Below are 22,889 nucleotides of genomic sequence, written 5' to 3'. Positions count from 1 at the left end.
CCAGTCGCTGAGGAGCCCGTCCAGCGAAGAACAGCCGAGATTGTGGTACGAGATCTGGGTGAGGAGGAAATGAAGGATGCGCTCACCAGTACTCCTCTGTCTACTGGCGAGCTCTGGCTTTTAACATGCAGGAAGAAACAAAGTGACCAGCCGCACCGCAGTATAGACAAAGACGATTTAGAATCCGCCGTTGTCGTTCCTCTGAAGAGATGTGCACACTTCCAACCTGCATGGGCTCAGCCTCAAACTGGTTGCGAACAGGAGCTGCGGCAGTTGAGAGGGTATCACATGGCTTGGGGTAGGAAGAACGAACACGTCGTCTCTGCTCGAAACACTTATCCAAGCGAATGGCCAGTTCGATGAGTTGGTCCAACTGAGTCGGTGACCCCCGCGCGTAAATCTCCTCCTTAAGGTCTAAGTTCAGCCCCTCCAGAAAGCGAGCGATAAGTGCAGGCTCGTTCCACTCACTTGAAGTCGCCAAGGTCTGGAACTCTATTGCGAAATAGAACTGCAAGAAGCCGTGAAGCCTCGCAGCCGAAGACTGATCTGTCAAAGACCTTAATCATTTCGTCCTTGAAGAGCCCGAAAGAGCGACAGCAATCAGATCGAGCCTCCCAAACTGAAGTCCCCCACTCGCGTGCACGTCCCTAGAGAAGTGAAAGAACATAAGCAATGCGAGCCCGATCCTCCGCATATGTCTGGGGCTGAAGTGAAAAGACAACCTCACATTGAATGAAAAAAGCTCTGCACTCAGCGGGCTCACCAGCGTAACTGGATGGATTGTTGATTCGTGGCTCTGGGGGCAGTTGTCGTGCGGAAGACCTCGATGGATCCTGGTGAAGGTGAAGTAGACGGACAGATAAATCTGTAACCTGATCAGACAGGCTCCGAACAGCTTGATGGGCAGCGGCCAACTCCTCCTCATGCCTGCCAAGCATCGCTCCCTGGATCTCGACCGCTGATCGGACAGGAATCTCCTCTGTTGGATCCATAATTTGGGCGGATTATTCTGTCACAACTTAAGAGGAATAAGGATCCAAAATCAGAGTTCACAGGCTTTAACAGTCTTTAATGAGAAAAGGGAAACAAGGCAGTCTGTCGTTGAAGCACACAGAGCTGGAGTAAAGCAAACAGTCAAAAACTTCTGTCTCAATGAGGTCTCTTATCTGGTCACCCGAAGAGCTGGAGAACACAGGCTAGTCGGTATCTCAGCCAGGGAATGCCGAGAAACTCATGCGGTGGAAACAGGGCTCTGAGAGCACGTTGATGCAGGCTGTACTAGACAGGACAGGTTGACACAGACATGACTAACAGGTGCGGGGTAGAGGGAGAGAGAGAGAGAGAGATGCGCGCGTGTGTGTGTGTGTGTGTGTGTGTGTGTGTGTGTGTGTGTGTGTGTGTGTGTGTGTGTGTGTGTGTGTGTGTGTGTGTGTGTGTGTGTGTGTGCGTGAGTGTGCGTGTGTGTGTGTGTGTGTGTGTGTGTGTGTGTGTGTGTGTGTGTGTGTGTGTGTGTGTGTGTGTGTGTGTGTGTGTGTGTGAAAAAGGATAGAGAAAGGGAGAAGGTAACCTGACTCATGACAGATACATCATAGGATCCATTAGCGCCTGCACTAAGCCATCCGGCTGATTTCTCTAAATAAGCTCTAACTTTGATAATGTTCAACCAAGGGAATAAAGGCTTCTGGGGGGTGTTTGGCTCGAGGTCAGGGTGCAAAGGACCCTAGGTTGATTTTATTCCAAACCATCCCTTTAAGGAAACAGAACTGCACGAAGGATTTGTCCAAAAAAGTGTCTGCGAAGTGCCCGTCCTCTCTCAGTTTGTCAAAGAGGTCTATCTAAAATTGGACACATTCACTTCGCAAAGTGAGCCACCATCTTTTGATGCGCTGGTTTCTAGTGCTTGGCCCAAAAGTAACATGGTCTGTTTCAGGTCGATACTCAGAAAAAGTCAAAATTCTTTGCATCTCAGCCACATGAACATTTTCTGATCCTAAATCTATCCTCACTCTAACAGGACAACCCCAGCTTTAATGACTGCATCCATGAAGTATCCAGCAATAAGTCTTGGATCATTGTTGGTCTTGTATGCCTCAAGCCATATCATGCTCCTGGAAAATCCATCAATACATCCACTTATTCCAATTCCAAATGTCTTATCATAACCATCTATATGCCGCACAAAGTTAGGACCACGGCTATGATACACACTCCACCTCAACACCTTCACCATCTAAAAGCCACAGCAGAACTCTCACTGTTTCCCTATCAGTTACAATCCCATTCATCCAACATCTTTGGTGCATCCATCTACTGTATAGCCATGACATTGCCCAGATGTTTGAAGTTGTTGTTCTATGAAAGCTGCCACCTCCGCCGTTTTGTTATTTCTGCGCCAAAGTTTGTTCTTGCTTAAAATCCTCTCAAGAGTGCGTTTGCTCAGAGCTATTCCATGTCGTTCCGCTAGTACGGCAAGAATTTCATCATTTGTAAAACCACGATCGAAATACTCCTTAATCTGTTCATAATTCATCATGTGTCGGGTCGCGTATGTCAGATCAATGAGCGTGCCAGTCGGCAAGTCATAATTTCGATTTAGTCATGTCATCATTTTGACTTTTAAAGTCATAATTTCGTATTTTTTATCTCATAATTTCGACTTGGTATGTCAAAATTGTGACTTTTTTATCACATAATTATGACTTTAAAAGCCTTGCGGTTCAGGGCTTCCGAAGTAAATTGATGAATATTAAAAGTTTTTATGTCTGTTTGTTGATGGCTGATTTGCGGACACAGTTATTCATTGATATTTATAGAGTAAAGTTTGAAGTGAAAAGTTAAAGTGAGACCCTTGGGGTAAGATGAGCCCCTCATAATTGGGCCAGAAAGCCCCCGGTAGCATGTTGTTGCTGTTGTTTTTGCAAAGAAAAAATAACTGCTCACTCTCTGAAGCACATTTATGACCAACGTTTCGGCACAACAATAGCCTAGGTCAAGGTACGTTGGTCATAAATGTGCTTAAGAGAGTGTGCAGTTATTTTTTCTTTGCATCAAGTTTTTCCCTTTGAAGTGGGAAAACTTGCATCTCATAAGATGTGTGTTTGCTTTGCTTTTCTTTTTTATCATTTAATTAAAAAATGATAATAATAAATTAGTATTTAATAATCCCATGAATTAGATGTTATTCATCATAACATACAGACAAATTGATTGAAACCATTCCATCTGAATAAAGAACCTTTAACTTTCATGAAACCTTTACATTCCACAAAAGGTTATTTATTTAAGGTTATTTTTTTTTTCTCCATTAAGGCACCTGATGGAGTTTTAGGACACCATTAGGTCACTTGATGGAGTTTTTCGGTTCCTTGCCACTGTTGCCTTTGGCTTGCTCAGTTGGGGATATTTTGGGGATATTTAATTTAATTTTATCAATCAATAAATTCCTCTTGAAACAAACTTTGTTGTATTATTTTAATTTAATACTGTGAAGCTGCTTTGATGCAATCTGTATTGTGAAAAGCGCTATACAAATAAACTTGACTATTGTGGAAAATGGTTCTTTAGATTATATAAAAATGTTCTTCACACTTAGAAAAAAAAGTTTCTTTGAGAACTGTTGAAATAGTATACAATTGCTGTTTATATTGCATCGCTGCAAGAACTACTTTTTGAAACCTTTGCTTTTAAGAGAATTTGTCTGTCGTTATTCAGTTATACTAATTTGTACCTTATTTTGTTATACTAATAACTAATTTGTCAAACTGAATAAATGTACTAATTCTACTGATTCCACATAGTGTAATTCAGATGTATCTCTTCTAAATTGGAATTTACCTAAATAATATATTGATTGATGAATCATCCTTCTGTACATGCTAAAAATCATAATAAATCATTACATTATTAAGCCTAAGATTAGTGAAGTATTAAAAATACTGATTGTAATATATGTAAAGATAATGATTAATTTGTAATCTACTAAATATATGTCACGTTTAAAGATGATGAAGATGCAGGTTAAGAGTTCCAATATAGTAACAAGGTTTATTAATAAAAAGCGAAGAACTCGAGACAGACACCAACAATACCGGACAAATACAGAAAGTAAAATGAGGAACTTAAGTACTCAATGATAATGAACTCAGTAATGATCAGCTGTGATAATTAAATAAATATCCATGGTAACAGTTGACTGGCGGGAAAACTAGAACAAAGGAAACAGGACAGAGGCAATAAACAAACAATGGCTCTGTCCGAAAACTGCTGCCTTTGCAGAATGCATTTAAAGGTAGAAAGGCATCAATGCATAAATGATCCTAATCAATTGTTAGTTTCACTTCTTGTCTCCTGAGAAACCTTCATCTGATCAATTTTTAAAAGGGAGCATATGTATCATTCGCTGCCTATGATATCCCACAATCCTGCAGTTTGTGTGTAAATGTATGTTTTTGACCAACGTTTTCCACTTCTGAAGTCATTTCTAGCGAGAAATTATTATTGTATTTATTAAATATTTGCTTAGTTATCACCAAAGCTCAATCTGTTTTGCTGTAGATCATTAAACCGTTACACAGCTTCAGAAGTATGTCCGAAACCAGTTTAATGAGGTATCTTCATGTGCTAAAGCAGTCAAAGTCATTGCCTGATAGGGCAGCGAGGAAAGTCAGCTTCCTAAGGGTATGTTTACAATGATATAGGCGAGAGTGGGACACAACCTAACACTTTATGACTTTCTGAGTTTGTGTAAATCCACTTAGGGTTCAGAGATTTCACGCAAACATTTCACACAAGTCTAGTACAGTTATGTGGTTTTGTTTCATTAATACAGTGTATCGTTTTTTTCTTGATTTACCCTGAAAGAACAGAAGTGAAATGTGAACAACATGCCCCCAATGTTATCTGATCTAATAATAAAAATATATACAAGACAAACTAAAACATTTGGTCAATAAATAAAATTATTAACTGTTTCATGTAAAATAATGGCATTTTTTTAATAATGAAAATAACAGCATTTTTCAAAACATTATAATAATTAATCATTTCTGAACATTGACTCTATTAACCTTTTTCTCTATGGTTTCTCAATAGAATTCATAAAATAATAGAATAGAATAGAATAGAATAGAATATCGTAGCCTGTATTAGATTACTTTGGAATGTGATAAATATATACTGGGTCTTATACTTCATTACATATTTGTAACTCTTAATTTATTCATATGATGTTACCACTGTGATCTGTCTGTAACTCATCTATCCTATGTATCAGGAATACTAAACTGTAACTAGAGTTGCTTCACTTTTATGTATTTGGTATACCGTGCTAATGGTCCCTCTGGTCCCGCTAGTACGGTCTCTGGCTGTGTCTTGTGTTCCTTAACTCCTCCGTGTCCCAGACCGGCCTCTTCGGCCTGGAGAAAGAGAGCCCCCCCGAGCCGTGTCCCTCTGGTCCCGCTTGTACGGTCTCTGGCTGTGTCTTGTGTTCCTTAACTCCCCCGTGTCCCAGACCGGCCTCTTTGGCGACGCGGTCGAGAACTTCGCCCTGCAGACTGAGGCGATCAAACACATCCTGCCTCAGCGGTCAGTTACTGCTTCCACTTCCCGCAGCACCTCAGTCTGCTCATCGCCTCGCAAAGAGAGCCCCCCGAGCCGTGTCCCTGCGTTCCACCTCGCTGCCCCACTGCGGGTACGCCTGCAGTCCCTCTGGTCCCGCTTGCACGGTCTCTGCGAGCCTGGTTAGCGCTCCCCAGTCCGTCTCGCTGGCTCATTCAGACCATCAGGCTCGGCTATGCGACTCAGTTCGCCTGGCGTCCCCCCAAGTTTCAGGTCATCCACTTCACTTCAGTGAGAGCAGCCGATGTCCATGTCTTGCGAGCGGAGATCGCAGTCCTACCGGCGAAGGACATGATCGAGCCGGTCCCTCCCACCGATATGAGGTCAGGGTTTTACAGCCCCTGCTTTATTGTACCCAAGAAAAGCGGTGGGTTACAACCGATCTTGGACCTGCGAGTTTTGAATTGAAGTCTCCACAAGCTACCGTTCAAAATGCTCACGCAGAAACGCATTTTCGAATGCATCCGTCCCCAAGATTGGTTGGCAGCGATCGACCTGAAGGACACGTACTTTCATGTCTTGATTCTCCCTTGACACAGGCCGTTTCTGCGCTTTGCATTCGAGGGATGAGCGTATCAGTACAAGGTCCTGCCCTGTGGGTGTCCCTGTCTCCCCGCGTCTTTATGAAGGTCGCGGAGGCAAGCATTGTTCCGCTCAGAGAACACAGCGTTCGCATTCTCCACTATCTCAACAACTGGCTGATTCTGATCAGTTATGCAAACACAGGGACCTGGTGCTCAGTCACCTCAGCCAGTTGGGTCTTCAGGTCAACTGGGAAAAAAGCAAACTGACCTCCATGCAGGTCAGGGTTTTACAGCCCCTGCTTTATTGTACCCAAGAAAAGTGGTGGGTTACTACCGATCTTGGACCTGCGAGTTTTGAATTGAAGTCTCCACAAGCTACCGTTCAAAATGCTCACGCAGAAATGCATTTTCGAATGCATCCGTCCCCAAGATTGGTTTGCGTCTCTTTGTCAAGAAACACCCTGCTAACACAATACACATGACATCACCGTTTGCACAAATTAATGTTTTTGTTGTTTACATGGAGACAGTAAAGGTCTCGTTTTCAAAACCTTGTAGTTTGAAAGCCCTTTCCCAAAAACGCTGTTGTCCTGTAAATGAACGGCCAAAACGCAGAAAAACGTTTACATTTTTTAGTTGAAAAAAAAAAGTGTTGTCTAAACTAGTTTTCGGCCGCAGCCTAAAAGTCCAAACTAACTAAATTGCATTTAAATGCAACACCATTTGGCCACCATTATGTGACTTACTCCTCTTGAGATATAAACCTCCATGCATCATTAAAAGTGATGTCCAAAATCTCACTGTGTTCTACTTTATTATTTACCATGAAGCATTATAATTCAACATGATGAACCTGTGACAAAGAAAAATATATATATTCTAGTACAGCATAATAAGATTGTTTGACTGTGGGTATAGGCTATAATTTATTATGCGACATACACCTGACAGCTACACTTGAATAAACATGAGTATCCTCATGAGACCGTGAGCAAGCAATCGATAGAATATAGCTTCTCTGACTTCAAAACGTTTCTCTGTCTTGGTAACTAATTGATAATAGGCTGAGAGGTGCACGTTGCGTCACGACGCCATCAACTCTGAGTTGTATCCCCCTTCCCCTCTCTCTCTCCCCCTCATTCACTCACGCGGTGTCAGTCATCCGCGATGCTGGAGAGAGAGCCCGGGTCCGCGCGCAACATGTCCGCGATCACCGCTAATGACGCGTGCGACGCTTGTTCCACGCCAGCGCTGCATCTGAACTCCACGGAAATTTACTCGCATTCTCATGTTGACGACGACGACGAACTTCTCAAGTACATTTGGAGGGAATATTTGCATCCTAAACAATATGAATGGGTGCTCATAGCTGGATATATCATGGTTTTCCTCGTATCTCTGGTCGGAAACACCTTGGGTAAGTAAGTTTGCAGCGCGAGAGGAACTCATAAAAATGTATTTCAGAATTGCTTTTAAAATGTTTTACACTCAGTCGAAAAGCCTAGCATTGCACAGCTCTGTCCATCATGTTGCCTACCTTGTTTTGCGCATGGGATCTACATTTATGTTTACGCATTTGGCGGATGCTTTAATTCAAAGAATGTAGGCTACACAATTTATTTGTGCTTTCTCTGGGAATCAAACCCATAACCTTGGCGTTGCTAGCGCGTGCTTTACTCTTTAATTTACAGGAAGGCATCTCACAAAATGATCATAAAATATTATATTTTACTTCTCTGACTGCTTACCAGAGAAGTGGGGAAGCCAGTAAAAAGGAAGCCTGTAATATTCAATTACAGTTCGTTCAGATTTTTAAATTCATTAATGCAACTAATGTATTATAATTGCAATTAAGCTGCACTTGCCTTATTTATTTATTTTTGTTTTATTTGATTTTCTGTCAATTTAAGAATATATTCATGTATACACAAATGCCTACCTTAACATTCCAAGCCTCTAGCTTTCTTTCTTCCTTGACTCGATATCTATAGACCTTTGGGAAATCAAATCAGGTATTGCATTGCTCTTTTAGAACAACTGTGATGGATTTGCTTTCTGAATGAAAGACATTATGAATGTAAACTGTGCTTTTAAAATGTTTTGTGTGCCACTGAGGATGGAGGACAAATTTGAAGTTTTTAAAGGAATTTAGAGATATGATTAACCCCCAAATGATCTGAATCCAAGATTATTGGTTAAGTAATTTTAGCATATTAATTGTGGGTCCTTTGAAATGTTACTTGACTCATGCTTTAGTGAAATCTTTCATGTGCTAATCTCTTTAAATGTGCAGTGAGAGAGTATTTATTTATGTTTTTTTCTTCTTCTTTTTTCCCCCCATCAAACAGAATTGCAATACCTCAACCAGTGAGTTTTGGACAGAGCTATCTGTTTTCCAACAGGCAGGGTTTAAAATGACACACTTTACAGGATGTTTTGCACAAAAAAAAGGGGGGAAAAAAAGAAAGAAAATAAAACATTATTTACTCGCCATCATGTTGCCCGAAACCTTTATGCTGTTTTTTCTTCTTCTTCTTCTGTGTAACATATTTGAAGAATATTTACACTGCTCAATGCTGTTCATTGTGACCATGTGGTTCAAGTCTCGACAAAAAAAAAAAAAGACAAAAAAAAGGTACCATCAACATAATCCAAGACTATATTGCAAATCTTCTGAAGCTGTATGTCAATGTATGACTAAAAGTCGTTATTTGGAAATAATCTTTCCCTTCACCAGAGCTCTCAAACCAAATATGATTATGCAACATTTATTCTGTATTTATTTAGGAAAGTCTAATTCTGATTTTCAGGACAGTAGCAGCATTTTCATATAAAAAGTACAATTTAACATATTAATAGATATACAAAACATATAAGCAACACAGGAGAAACAGAGAAAAGAAGAAAGACATACTGGCCATACCAGCGATACATTTCACCTCAAGTCAAGGATTGTGGAAAACTGTGACATATAGGAGCAGTTTTACCAAACTTTAAATGAAGACATTTCAATGAATTGGTAGATCTAAAAATTGCTGGGATAAAAGGCTGGAGTAGTTAGTTCACCTAACAAGTAAATAGTAACGTGTGTTTTTCTGCTTTAATAAAGATGACCACGGGTTGAGAAGACAGTGCTGTGAATGAGCCTGCTCTTGTTACAAAGTGTAATCAGCATGACATTCAGAATCCAATTCCCAAGAAGTGATGCATTTGTAAATGCTCGTAAATCCCAGAGATTAGCACAGAGAGAAATGTGCTTTGCTTTTGATCAAACTCAACATTTTATCAAACTTTGATAATTGCTTTAATCTTTTAAACAACTGAAAATTTAGTGAACTTAAAAAAAAAAGAAAAAAAAAAAAAAGAAAAGAGAAATCAGCTGTCAATTTTATTATTAGAGCTGTCAACGTTAATGCATGCGATTATTTTTTGTCCAGTTTAACACAGTTAACTCATCATCCTTTGGCTAGCATAGTGCCTACATTATATGATCACGCTCTTTTTCATGCAATGCTTTTAAACCATTCAAGCGTGACAAGAACGCGCTGTCTGTGAATGTTCTGTCTATGTGAGTCACACACACACACACACACACACGCACGACACAGAAAGATGCGCGCCAGTATCGTGTGCACAGACTCTGCGCCAGAATACAGTTCTCTATCGCGCTTGAACAAACAATAACACACACAATTATCCCAATATGTCCGTTTTGACGCGTATCCTCATAACATAAGAGCAGTCTTAAATGAGTTAAATAAAGTCTTAAATGAAGTAAAGAGTTGTGAGAGAATGAGGCGCGCGGGAGATCAGCGGCGGCTGGTTTTAAAGTGACAGTAGCCAATAAAGCTGTCTATCAGTAAAGTTAATCAAAGAACAGAGGGAACAGAGACAGTTACTCCCTGCTCTTGACTAAATAACTTTTGTAGCATTAATAAGGATTAGTCTATATTTAATCTAATGCAGTGCAGACTGTTTGATAACTTTATTAAATTACTGTATTATTCTGTATGTGTTAGACAGGAAGGAAGGTACAGGTAAATATGACATTATTTTGGGTTTATGTGAGGATTGTTTGAAGTTTAAATTTAAAGTTGTTTTATTTTTTGAAGCCTAATACATGTTGAACTCTTATACAATACTTTGTGAAAAACAGCATATGGTTTCGGAATGATGTGTGTGGGTTCATTAATGACAGGGATTTTTCGTTTAGCTGTTCTTTTACATTGCTCTATCTATCCCTATGACATATCAATATAGATTCACTGATACAATATTACAATAGCTTTGATGCAGCCATTTCTACAGGTTATTATTTTGATAAATGCATGTGGAAGCAAGATAATGTCAGGTCAGAAAAGTTCAGAGTTATTAAATGAAATTGAAAGTACTACATTATTCAAATGCATTCACAATGAATCGCTAAGTGGAGAAGATTTGAAAAGAGATGGGTTTGACAGTGCAAAGGCAATTTTCTTTTGAAATTAATTTTCTTTACATTATGAAGTTTTACAAAAGTCAAAAAAGTTTTAATATGCCTGAATCAAAATTAATATGTCAGGCTACACCAGTATAACAATAGCAAATATATTTATAAATGTGATGCAAGTGGAACTAATAAAAGTAATTAGCATTTTTTGCATGAATGATGAAATAATTAGCACACGCACAGTTGTTGAGATGTGTTGATGCCACAACGGTTCTTACCATTATCTTTAAAAATCACACAGGACAGAATGAAACCCTGTCATTATCGATCTAGCTGGAACACATTTTATTTAATATCTCATGAATACAATAAAGTCAGTTTTTCCAAATGTACAAAAATGGAAGTGTGTTTAAAACCCATGAATGCAAATGAGGTATCATCAGCAAAAAACATAAACCACTCATAATTTCTTATGCAATAATATTTTGATTAGATGTATGAATTAGAAAGCTTCTGCTGTGTGATATCTAGAGGTAGTAATAGTAGACATCATGACTTCTGCTCAAGCTGACTCTCTTGGTGACATCCAAATGGTAACATCCAAATTAACTCATTTTACTTTACTTACAAATATAATTTACAACACTAAATATATTAATATGTACCAGCAAAACATGGGTTATGGGTTAAATGAGAAATGCAAGTTATCTTTTTTCTTTTTCTTTTTTACAGTGCATGTAAAATTGGAGTCTCAGCTGTGATTGATTCTACTGATAATCCCATTCTAACAGGTATAATAAGCTATTAGCATAATGACTCTACAGGGGATTGGACTATTGAGTTTTAAAGGGTAGTTCATCTCATTCCCTTCCCTCTCTTTAATGGTTACTTATATCATCTTATACAGATGGTGGACAACCAGAATGAGACTTTTACCGCCGCCGTTCCCGCGGCGGCAAAATTGGGATGTGTATTTGCTGCCTTTTACCGCTGAGTGGCGCTGTAATCACAGACTTTGAAAAGTGTCAGTTTATTCTCTTTATGACGTAATCTGCCGCGGCAGTAATCTGAGCTGAGGTCACAGATAAATTCAAGATAAATATTGTGGTTAAACGAATTCAAATTCATTACATTTAAACAAAGTAGACACACGTTAACATTGTGTGCCCAGTTTTTCTATCATTTAGAAAGGCTATGTCAATAGGTTACTTGTCATTTACTTCATGTTATTTTAATGTGTTTGTAGATTTATTAACTGAAACATAACAGTGAAATAAATTAAAATAACTTACCGTAAAATTAAAACATTTTCAGGACTCGCAGTTACTAACCGATGTTAGTCGGTTTAAGCATTCTTTGTTATATTCAGAATTAAATAGGCTTACATGTTGTTATGATTATCAATTGAATTCTTTAATAAATAATCAACCACAATGCCTATTAGCCTACTGCCGCAGCAAAAATAAACCAGTCGAATTTCAAAGTCATTCGCGAAATGACTAGGCTATACCGGGTGGCGCAAGTGACAGGGCAAAACAGCAGCAACTGCGGCATTTTAAAAGGTAAGTTTCCTATCTGTTTATTTAAAAAAAAAAAAAAAAAAAAAAAAATGGCGCTAGATCTTGTAAAAAAAACAAAACTTTTTTCATTATTTGAACAAAAATGAGACTGATTGAATATGTAAAAATATAAACAAACAAAGCAGAGAATAAAACAACTTTTAGGGAAAAAATATAGGCCTATTATGCTACAACAGAATTGGTTAACATTAACGAAAGCAAAATATGTAAACATACATTTCAAACAAAATAAAACAAAACAAATTTGTGGCCGAGTTGTAGGCTATAACTTACGTTTCAATAATTCAGATGACACGGTTTCAAATCCCGAACAAACATGGGCTACTTTTTTATTATTAATGCAGAGAGATTTGATAGTTCTAAAATATTGCTACACTATATTGTTTTTTTTCAGTAAATTGTCAATGTTAAAAAAATAAAAAGAATATAACAAACTTTTAAAACAGAGAAAATAGTAGACCTAGGCTATTCAGGCGATAGCTATGTGGTCAATGCATTAACAATAGCCTCTCGGAGCTTCAAACGATCTGAGATCGAATCTCAGTGTAGCCGACAGTGTTTATGTTTTTCCGTTCTTGATGATTAAATATGCATCTGTTTATTAAAGTCAATCATCTTGTTTAATTATCAATTGTACATTACAACATAAATTTGCTACATTCCAGTTGAGCCGCTGCAAAGACGACACATCTGATGAAGGAAGACCGTCAGCCGATCGCACCAGAAAATGAAGATGATGAAGCTCGTCTTTAATCTGCTAAATTATTTTTGTTGTGTGTGTGAATCATTCACGAGATTGAGATGACTGACAGTGATACCCAGCCATAGCAACGGAAGACATTTTTCAAAACAGATCGAACAAATCAGAAAAATACTTTCAACAGTATAGCTTTCAATTAAAAAATAAACAATGAAAATGTAAAAGAAAAAGAAAATTAATTAAGTTTGAAAACCCATCGCACATTTCAAGGTACGAATAAAGTGTCGGGACAGTTTATTTATTTAAACAGGGTTGCATCGATAGAGTTTATTCCCTTTGTGATGCAAAATAAGAAACACAGAATCTTATTCTTGCAACATTTAAAATTTCTATTGTCAAAGAAATTGCAGCTAAATTAAAAAATTAAAACGGTACAAAACGAAAAAAGTTCAAAGCAACATAAATTAAGAACAGGCGGTTTTTTTTGCCTCTCTCGCGCTGGATATTTTTTTAGTAAGTTTGGTCTCCCTCACTGCGCGCGCCGGGTCTTTCTCGAAATGAAGCATTTCATCGTAAAAAACCACCATACAGCTGATAATACTGTATATGTCGCTGTGTGTCATCCACACAAATCACGAAAGAAAAAAACTGTAACAAATAGCTTTTGTTCCTTCAAAGATACAACATGCCTTGCTGAATTCACCTTACAATAAAAGGAGGTGGGTCGCGAATTAAAGAGCTCTGTATCTGCTAAATTGAAATTGTGTGTGGAAAACCTTTAAATACAATCAATAAAACTACAATATTTATAATTTAATAAGATATAGGGCCTACATATGGACTTTTGGAGATTTTGAGATTAATCCTTAAAAGAATTTTGCCTTTGCCTGCTCATCAGGCTCAGGCTGGCTCCGACACTCTCCATATGAAAGATGGAACATTAACACCTCTGTCCTGCACCCCCACGATAAAGCAACTATTGCCTTCTCCAAACCCCCCACAGGCTAGCTGAGTTTGCAAAACAAAACAAAGAGTTTGCCACTCGTCGTGGTGTGCCAAAACACTTAATTATTAACTTCAATATTTCATTCAAAACAATCTCAAAACGCTTTGTGACATTTTGAAAAGCCGTGGATGCATTACTGCCACTGGAACCATGAACGCAACAGAATACTGGTTCTGATTTTATTGTTTGTCGTTTAAACGTCATATATACATAATTATATGCCTATATACATTTTTTTTAACAGAACTGCTTTTGAAATTACGATTGGAATTATTATAGGCTACAGAAGTAAAGTCATTGTATAATATTTGTTCCTTAGTGTAAAATGGAAATGCATGGTGATTTTATTTTGTAAATAGGCTATAAGCAAAAAACTATGTTTTAGAACTAGACAAATAGACTATACAATGCATTAATAGGCTAATATACAAATATCAGTAGTCCAAGTTAGTTCGGGATTCGAACCCGTGTCATCTAAATGATCGTAACGTAAGTTCAACCACTCTGCCACGATTCACTCGTTGCGACATGGCCTAACGTTCCAGTGTGTGTTCGCTCACACGAGCGAGAAGCTCTCTTCATTCAAATGAACGCGCCGCCGCGTTTGTCGAACACTAATAAAACCTGGCTTTAGAACAATGCATAGCGCCACTCGTCGTGGTGTGCCAAAAAATTTACAATAATTTAGTTTCATTTATTTCAGTGTTAATGTTTGAGTTAAAAAAAATTCTCTACAAATTATATTAACACAAAGTCGGCTATAAGAATCCTTTATAGGCTACGTAAAAAAGCAAAGGGCTTACAGTCTTAACATTTAGGCTACTTTGCTTAAATTCGATACATTTATTTTCAGTAGGGCCTAATACATTTGTAGGGATGTAATTTCAGTATGCTTTACCAACGCTATGTATTCAATTAAAGTTCCAAGAGGTCTGGTCTCTATATTTCCTTCCCAGCTGACACTAATATGCAAGTGCACAGCAAAAATCACAACTTGTGCTTGCTGCGAACGCAAGTTATTTAAGGTGTCTCAACTGTACACAGTCTACCCTACAGTGTGAATTCGTTACAAGGTTTCATTTAATTAAATTAATGTGCAGCAATTTGTACAAATAGAGTCTATAGGCCTATTATACTGTTGTAGACATTAAATAATCTCATTTAGTATCATATTTGTTCAAATATTATAATGTTATTTTTTTCCATCTATGTTGAATATGAAAAGTGAACAGCACGAGTATAAGATAGGATGCATTATATCGAGAGATGGATATGGAGTGGGTCAGACATGATTTTGACCACTTCATTAAGTTTTGTTTAGTAGAAAACCTTTCTTTAAAGTGAATTTCGTTTTCTATAAATTGTATCTTAATTTTAATCAATTTTTCATCAACCAATTGCTGGATTTAATAAGTAAGAGAAGCAAATATAACAGACACTAATCATGGAGGCGCCCGCGCGGTCACTTGCATGCATCTCATCCTCCTAACTTAACGAAACTCAGCGTATGCCTCACACAGACATGATAAATACCTCAAATACACAAAGCTTGAAATGTCTTCAAACGAAATAATTCAAAACGAAAAGAAAAAGGCTACTCTCTGATTATGTCTTTATGTGCATTTCTCTCTAGGTGCGTTCACTACAAATATGGCGATCGTCAACTTCATCTTTGCAGTCGACACTGTCAGAAAACACTAGTTTATTGATAAAAATTTTGCACGCATCACCGGATTTACAAATACACATCTTGCTTGTTGCACGCACATATTATGTCGAAAAAACGAAATATTATGTTGAAATAACATTATTATTAATAATACATCTTTTAGAATATTTGATTAAATGCTGATTGTTGCGCTTGTTCAATTGAATAAAATGAAAACTTTAATTGTGATAATTAAAATAACTGAAAATTAAATATTTAGTGGCCAAGTTTTGCTAATTTATTATATAGGCTATTATATGCCTATTGTCTATATTAGGCCTAAGTAGGTAATATTAAGACAAGGCATATATTAAGTTATTTTAGCTGTTATGAGAAAAATAAATCTAACGAAATCTAAAATCTAAATCTAATAAATCTAAAACAAAATTCTAACGCCAATTCAACATGCCAGAATAAAACCTTATTTTTGAACAATGCGTAACGCCACTCGGCCTGGTGTGGCATAAGACTACATTTTAAACTTCAATGTTTAATTCAAAACAATCTCAAAACGCGTTGTGACATTTTTTTAAAGCAGTAGCCTAGCCTATATACATTAAGGGCATTGAAACCAGGATCTTAACTAAAACGCGTTCCGCGTAATCTCTCAAAAATTATGCCTAACTACTCCATGTATTTTTTTTTTTTAAGGGCTGCTTTTGAAAATCACTATAAATTACTATGCAATTGTATCGCTCACGAGAGCTCTTCATTTATCTAATTCCTCAATAGAATAGTAAAAATATTCAGCGTCATTGCTCCTAATATCGTCTCTATTTTTAACTTTTGATTCTATTTTTTCAGTTCTAAAATTGATTCTATCTTTGGTTCTATTCTGTTGTAGTCTAATAGGCCTATATATATATATGAAAAATATGCCTATTAGGCTTAGGGTTTTATATTTAACCCACTTACATTTTAAATACGGCAATTGCTGCTGTTTTGCACAATGTCCCTTTGCGCCACCTGGCGGTCATTTCGGGAACGACTTTGAAATGCGGCTGGTTTATTTTTGCCGCGGTGATTTCGCCGCGGCAGCTGGCGCGGCGGTAATAGGCATTCTGGTTGTCCACCATCTGTAGCAATTGTGCCAGAGCTTCAAGTCGCAGAACTACTGCGTATTGATAAAGTGTCACTTTTTTTCTTTTTTTTTCTGGATTTTTTTTCCTGGAAGTGCATAGATGTGCTGTGGGGGATTCTTCAAACAACCAGAGCACGGATGGTCATGTGATGAGCACATGAAACAAGCGGAAAGACCTACAACCACTTTGAAGATGCTTTGAAAATGCCCTACATGCAATAATACTATCAAAGTGTGTTCATGCACCAACTGGAAATCCTTAAACCTCAAGGGAAAGTCCAGATTTCCTGGCAGGAGGCTGCACTATAGCAAAGCCATAATCATGTCCTGAATATCAGGGGAGGAGGGGGGAAGGGTTGTATTGGCCTTTTTATTTAAAGGAATTAAAAGTTATTTGCACCAAATTATTCTCCATCCAAACGGAAGTAAACGGGCACTGCTGTGATTGGCTTACTCCATGCCCTCCATTACAACATGTCTAGATGTCAAGCACTGTGATAGAGCCGTATTAATTGCTTAGTTGCGCATAAAGCACACGATAAGAGATCTCAGTAAAACTAGCAGAAGTGGGGGTGACACTTTATAATAACTGCATGCTATTGATCATTAGCTATGCATTAGTAAACCGTAAATTCATCATTTATAAAGCATTAATAAGCAGTTTATAAAAACATCTATAAATGCTTTATTCTTGATTTCATAAGCATATCTATAATATGTTTAATAATTGTATTTTCATACTTTATTAATGATCTATTTATCATTTCTAAATGAAGTATTGCATTATTTACAAACCGGTTATTTAGGAGTTGTCAGTGGTTCATAAGATCACTTAGAAAGTGTAAGTAAATGATTAATAAACTATTTAAATGTGCATTCATACGTCTTAAATATGTTTATGTTCTGTATCGCTGTGTGTGTTCGTTTCCTTTTTCTGTTTAGAAGAAAACTGAGTCTTTAAATCTCCTTTATAAATGCTTTATAAGGCATAACTAGTCCTCACTTAAGATGAGTTCACAAACATAGTGAACTGACCACTGCTAAATGCTTCATAACTACCTGAACTAACCCTGAATTACAGTAGAAATACATGTTAATAAAGCATTTAACAAAACACTATTACTATATGTCTGAATAATAAGATGTATGAATGTTCATTTAAATAGTTTATTAATCATTTACTTACACTTTCTAAGTGATCTTATGAACCACTGACAACTCCCAAATAACTGGTTTGTAAATAATGCTATACTTCATTTAGAAATGATAAATTGATCATTAATAAAGTATGAAAATACAATTATTAAACACATTATAGATATGCTTATAAATCAAGAATAAAGCATTTATAGCTGTATTTATAAATTGCTTATTAATGTCTATTAATGCTTTATAAATGATGAATGAACTATTTACTGCTTAACTGATGATTAATAGCGTGCAGTTATTAAAGTGTTACCGAAGTGGGACAATAACTCGATTTACGCAGCGCCGTCACCGTCCTGTCGTCATGTGTGTATTACGTCGCTTCCTGATATCATGTGTGCAAACACATATAAGCTATATTCATATATATACTGTATATAAAACAGTTAGGTCCTGTCGAACGGTGTACTAATTAAATTCAGAAGTTTCGTGCCTCTAACAAGTGCTTTCGACCTTCTTTTTGATCTGAATGGTGTGTGGAAAACACTTGAGGTTTGCCACAGGTTTGTGCCACCGACTAGATAGCAACTGAATGCTTCATCAAGCGTCTGCATACTTGGAAAAAAAAAACGTGGGAAACTACTTTTAAACTGGAAATGACGGACTACTTATGTGCATATTTACCGCGGGTAATGATATTGTCTGTAATGATTACTGAGATGCACATTCAGACGGGAATAAAACCACTGAGAAGCTCTGGTGATAATGACTTTACCCCTCCTCTCCATGTTAAACTAGTCCCGTCCGAATAGGGCTTTAGACGAGTGTTGTTAGACCGCTGAGGCGGACCGGCCTGAATATTTAACTTTTGAAACCTTTGTTATTCTAACAACAAACAGAGCAGCATCAATATCACAAACTGATGGGGAAAACTGGCCCGTTTCTCAGCGTCTATGGTGTTTACGGCCCTGCACTTTAGTGTTGTCCATAACACCCTGTAAGCCTGGATTCACAGACCGTTGGGAATGTCCCTTAAGGATCAGGAGCGCTGGCAGCCAATCCGGGAAATGTGCCAGCGCTGATATAGCCTGGGGCTTCAGGTCATTATATCACCTCGTGGTCTGCTCTCTCCGGGCCGAAGCAACAGCTGTGACTTCTTTCATTATCAGGCAGCTTCAAGAGTCCACATTCTGGAGACAAAACAGTCAATTGACAAACTGCACAAACCTCTCTGTAGTTTCATGGTTTTTACAAAAGAGACCGTGATAAGAAAATACCAAATTGTTCTGATAAACATGACATTTCTGTTATAAACTTGAATTTGACACATACATTAGAGAAGAATGGCTTATCGAGACATGCTCGTGCACAGCAATTAATCAGAACTGAGTCACAATACATGCCATTAATAATGAAAGCACTCAAACCAGGCAAACTAAAAATGTATTTGTCAGTCTGAGCTTTTGGGAAAGACAATCGTCAATTCCTCGATTGTCGAGAAACAACCCAGCCATCATGTATGTAAATAGTCTTCTCACTTCTCATCATGTGCAATAGGCTAGTTGTCACACTTTTTATTTCTAAAGGTTAAGTCCATTTCAGCCAATGAACATTTTCACTGTTATTGCCCATGGAAAGAGCATTTAGCTCAAAGAACAAAGAACAAGATGGTTTTGTTTTTTTACAAAAACCTCTGAATTATTAATTTCATTAAGTTTCACACTAAATAGGCTATGCTAACAGAATCAACACTGATCAACTGTTGTCACATGTCAGCTTATCTGTGACTGTGTGAAGGCAGTTAATCCACAGCTATTTCATGTTTTATTCATGAGCCACTCAGACCTATATTTGCATGTATTACTGCACAAATGTTTTCTAAACAAAACCATTTACAGGAAAGTGCCTATGTGTCATAGCAATTTCTCATCATCAGGTAGAGTAAAATACAAATCAAGAGAGTAGAGGTAGTCTTTGAGGATATGGGGATGAGTATTTTCAATCAGATCACATACAGGCATGTCGTCAGCTAAAGACAATGAAGAAGGAAAATCTGAACACCCAGGTAATGATTTATATATAATCAAATTAATAAAGATATATCTTACTATTGCAATTATACATGCTATTGAACTGTAAAATAAATAAATAAATCAAGAATTTAATAATCATGATCATAATATAACACAATATGTTATAATAAAAGTAATAATATAAATGTTATTGTTATTATTGTTTTAACAACAATGATAAATCTTATTATAATATTTTTTTTTAAATTTATTTTACTTTACAGAACAACAGTAAATTTCCAATTCAAACATGTATGGGTGTTTATCGGATGGTTTAATTTTTGCTTTCAAAACGCACAAGATACAAGCAGTATTCCAAGAATATAAAGTCTTTACTAAACAAAACAAAACGTCTCGGGTTACTGGATGTAACCCTGGTTCCCCGAGAGAGGGGAACGAGACGCTGCGTCATATCAACGCTACGGGGAATGCCTTCGGCATGCGCTATCTGAAGTCACTATACAACTATTCCAATCTGGATTGGTGCGCGTCATCGTGCGTCATGACGTCACATGTGACGGTGACCCGGACGCTATATAAGGGTCACAGGAACAAGGAAATGACAGCTTCGACAAGGTTCAAAGCAGCTGCTCTCGGGGCGCCCCGAAGGTGGGGAGAAGGGACGCAGCGTCTCGTTCCCCTCTCTCGGGGAACCAGGGTTACATCCAGTAACCCGAGACGTTCCCCTTCGTTACGGGGAACTCCCGCTGCGTCATATCAACGCTACGGGGAACGAGTACCAGCTAGCCCCCACCGAGAACAGGCGCCCCTGGTGTGAAACATCTGGCACACTCAGAGGCGCTACGCCAGGAGTTGACAAAATCCCACTAGACTAAGAATCATAATCCTTATTTGGTGTGGTAAGGGAAAGATGCCTCAGCAACTTCAAAATTGAAATATGACCTGTATAACCTAGGCAGGTCCTTCTTTCAACTCCTAACCCGTCTAAAGGGAAAACTCCTTTCTTTGGAAGCCCAAAAACCAGGCTCTCTTGCACCGTCCATGCAACAGAGGATAAATACCTGAAAAATTAAAAGCCTCCGGTCCTATAGAGACCGGGGATGAGAGAAAGCTTATAATTCCAAAATACCCTGCAGCGCCGACAGGAGCCAGGGGTCACCTGTCAGCCTGCAACAACAGGATTCATCCAAGAAGCTACAGGATCAAATGGAGGTTATGGGACGGTCCCACGTGCCCACCCTCAGAGCATACGGAGGCAGAATGCGCCATAGAGGCTCTGAACATGGATGAGAGGTCCCGGAAGGGTGTAGAAATTCCCGTACTGAAGCCAATGGGCAGTAAACACTGGGTTCACCCTCCCTTAAATTATCCTGCATAGCCAGGAGTTCCGGAAGAAATTAGAACTAAATAGATCTAAACCCCCTCAAGGGCCAGACCCAAAGATTCCAATCTTCAGGACGCGGGTGGAATAAAGAGCCCGCCGCCTGAGTCAACAGATCTCCCCTAATTGGTAACTGCCATGGGGAGCCTGCCAGGAGACTAACCAGGTCGGAAAACCAAATCCGTGTCGGCCAGAATGGAGCTACAAGAATAGTATCTACTCCATACCTCCTTACTCTTTCCAGAACTCCAGGGAGCAAAGACACCGGGGGAAAGGCGTACAGACGTCGCCTCGGCCACGTCTGTACCATAGCATCCAGGCCCAAAGGCGCAGGGTGCGAAAGAGAGAACCAGAGCGGGCAATGAGAATTCTCATGAGAAGCGAATAAATCCACCTCCGCCTGGCCAAATCTCTCCCAAATGAGCTTCACCACCTCAGGGTGAAGCCTCCATTCCCCGGGCCTCGGCCCCTGCCTCGACAGGGTGTCCGCTCCCACATTCTCAACCCCAGGTATATACATGGATCTCACAGAGAGAAATTTGTCCTTAGACCACAGTAATATATGATGGGCTAACTTACACAGAGGTCGAGACCTCAAGCCCCCCTGATGGTTGATATAAGAGACCACAGATACATTATCAGACCTAACCAGGACATGATGGCCTCTGAGATCTGGGAGAAAATGCCTAAAGGCAAAAAACACTGCCATCATCTCGAGGAAATTAATATGTCGAGAAAGATGGCGGTCTTCCCAGACCCCCCGGGTGAAACGGCCCTCCATAACCGCACCCCAGCCAGTGCGGGAAGCATCCGTGGTCAGAATTTTTCTGTGACCCGAAGTTCCCAACACCTGGCCTTGAGACAGGAACCGAACATCTTTCCAACTGACTAGAGCACGTAGGCACCTGGACGTAACTCTAATCGTGCGGAAGGGGTTACCCCTCGGGGAAAACCCCCTGGTCCTGAGCCACCACTGCAGGGCCCTCATATGGAGCAGGCCGAAGGGAATTACCACTGAAGCGGCTGCCATAAGGCCCAAAACTCTTTGAAATCGTTTTACAGTGATGGCCTGACCTAGCCTAATCGTCTTGACCTCAGTTAAGATACTCTCGATACGAGTTTGAGTTAGTTGGACTCGCATGGCTTGCGAATCCCACTCTGTCCCCAGGAATGTTGTTCTTTGCTGGGGACACAAGGAACTCTTCTTAACATTGAGTCTTAATCCCAAGCACTGAAGATGACGCAAAACAACATCTCGATGTTGGATTGCCAGGCTCTCTGACTCTGCAAGAATTAGCCAATCATCTATATAATTAAGAATGCGAATCCCCTGAAGTCTCAATGGAGCAAGGGCTGCATCCATACATTTCGTGAACGTGCGAGGAGATAAGGCTAGGCCGAAAGGAAGAACCCTATATTGATAAGCTTTTCCCCCAAAAGCAAATCTAAGGAACTTCCTATGATAAGGAATGATGGAAATATGAAAATAAGCATCCTTAAGATCTATCGTCACAAACCAGTCCTCGGATCTAATTTGTTGAACGATATTAGGTATAGTAAGCATCTTGAACTTAAATCTCCTCAGAGATCTGTTCAAAACCCTAAGATCTATTATAGGACGAAGTCCACCATCCTTTTTAGGAACAATGAAGTACCGGCTATAAAAAACGAATTCCCTCTCCCGA

General features: G+C 38.8%; 1 protein-coding gene across 2 annotated transcripts in view; it reads left to right on the top strand.

Moving 5' to 3' along the window:
* Window positions 1–5,089: 5,089 nt before the first annotated feature.
* hcrtr2 (hypocretin (orexin) receptor 2) overlaps window positions 5,090–22,889 on the top strand; it is a 53,091-nt gene continuing 35,291 nt past the window's right edge. Inside the window, exon 1 of one of the 2 annotated variants that reach the window (XM_082153904.1) lies at window positions 5,090–7,557. In XM_082153904.1, the coding sequence (XP_082010030.1) occupies window positions 7,308–7,557 (250 nt within the window). In that variant the 5' untranslated portion in view covers window positions 5,090–7,307. Of the gene's footprint in view, window positions 7,558–11,068; window positions 11,361–22,889 lie in introns of those variants that run through there. The other variant, XM_082153905.1, reaches the window with a different exon arrangement.

This window comes from Leuciscus leuciscus (genome assembly GCF_965113295.1).
Source record: "Leuciscus leuciscus genome assembly, chromosome: 22".
Taxonomy (NCBI): domain Eukaryota; kingdom Metazoa; phylum Chordata; class Actinopteri; order Cypriniformes; family Leuciscidae; genus Leuciscus; species Leuciscus leuciscus.
Note: the sequence above shows the minus strand (reverse complement) of the source record. Positions and strands in the feature narration are given on the sequence as shown.